The sequence below is a fragment of the Manacus vitellinus genome, unplaced genomic scaffold, assembly GCF_001715985.3.
Source record: "Manacus vitellinus isolate BGI_N305 unplaced genomic scaffold, ASM171598v3 scaffold_92_pilon, whole genome shotgun sequence".
NCBI lineage: Eukaryota > Metazoa > Chordata > Aves > Passeriformes > Pipridae > Manacus > Manacus vitellinus.
This window is the reverse complement of record NW_021940877.1, coordinates 759,333-760,673: the sequence shown is the minus strand read 5'-3', so window position 1 is coordinate 760,673 and position 1,341 is coordinate 759,333. Positions and strand designations below refer to the sequence as shown.

At 58.9% G+C, this 1,341-nt stretch overlaps 1 protein-coding gene across 1 annotated transcript in view; it reads right to left on the bottom strand.

Annotated features, from left to right (window-relative positions):
* Positions 1 to 900: 900 nt before the first annotated feature.
* The window catches only part of ARHGEF10L (Rho guanine nucleotide exchange factor 10 like), a 21,129-nt gene continuing 20,688 nt past the window's right edge, over positions 901 to 1,341 (bottom strand). The window contains exon 22 of the mRNA XM_029965235.1: positions 901 to 1,148. Within this exon, the coding sequence (XP_029821095.1) occupies positions 901 to 1,148 (248 nt within the window). The remainder of the gene's footprint in view (positions 1,149 to 1,341) is intronic.

Genomic DNA, 1,341 nt, shown 5'->3' with positions numbered 1-1,341 from the left:
CCACCCCTGCCATGGGCAGGGACACCTTCCACTATCCCACGTTGCTCCAAGCCCCGTCCAACCTGACCTTGGACACTTCCAGGGAAGTGGAGGCCCTCAGGATGTTCCCACCAAACCAAGGGAAGCAATGTTTGCACCCGAAGCCGGAGTTACAGAACTGCACAAAACACGCCAATTCCTACGGGATTTATTTCCACACTCCCCCCATTTCCTTTCCTTGGAAGCCAAGCATCCTCAGCTCCCAAAACCGGGGGGTTTCGTACCAAAGAGCCTCAAGTCACAGTCCAGAAGAAGTGGTTATTCCAGGCAAAACCCGCTGGGAGCTGCCACCCCCATTCCTGGCGCTCCCAGTGTCCCAATATATACAGATTCCTTCTTTGTACAGGTCATAATATACAACATATTTATATATATATAAATGTATAGAGGGGGGTACTCACACACAGACACACGGACACCTCGGGCCGGGAGCAGCCCCCCCACAGCCCGCAGGGAGGGCGCCGCTCCCGCCGCCCGGAATTCCCACTTTCCATGCAAACTGCTGGTTTTCAGGGAAGAAACTCCCCATTTTTTTCAGTTTTTTCCTCCTAATAAAAATAACGGGTGATGCACCTGGGGCAGGGCCACCCCCGGCAGCTGTTGGGTGGCTTGAGGTAGGTGCCGGGTTGGTGGGGAATCCCGGGAATGCTGCAGCAGCAACCGGAGCTGCCAGAGGAGCAGCGCGGGGGGAGTCCCGGGATCTGCCAGATGAGCAAGGTGGGGAGAGAATGCTGGGAAGGCTGCAGCATCCACGGGATCTGCCAGATGAGCAGCGTTGGGGGGAATCCCGGGAATGCCACAGCATTGGTGGGATCTGCCAGGGGAGCAGGGTGGGGAGAGAATCCCGGGAATGCTGCAGCATCAACGGGATCTGCCAGATGAGCAGGATGGGGGGAATCCCAGGATCTGCCAGATGAGCTTCCTCGGGGGGAATCCCGGGATCTGCCAGATGAGCACAGTTGGGGGGCAATTCCAAGAATGCAGCAGCATCAGTGGGATCTGCCAGATGAGCAGGATGGCAGGAAATCCCGGGATCTGCCAGGTGAGCAGGATGGGGGGGAATCCCGGGATCTGCCAGATGAGCGGGGTGTGGGAGGGTCCCGAGAATGCTGCAACATCAGTGGGCGAGTGAGGAATCCCGGGAATGCCATAGCATCAGTGGGATCTGCCAGGTGAGCAGGGAGGGCTGGGATCCCAGGAATGCTACAGCGCCAGCGGGAGCTGCCAGATGAGCAGGGAGCTGTCGCCGTTGCCCGCCCTGTCCCTGTGCGGGCCGTCCCCGCGGAAGTTGCGGTACCCGCG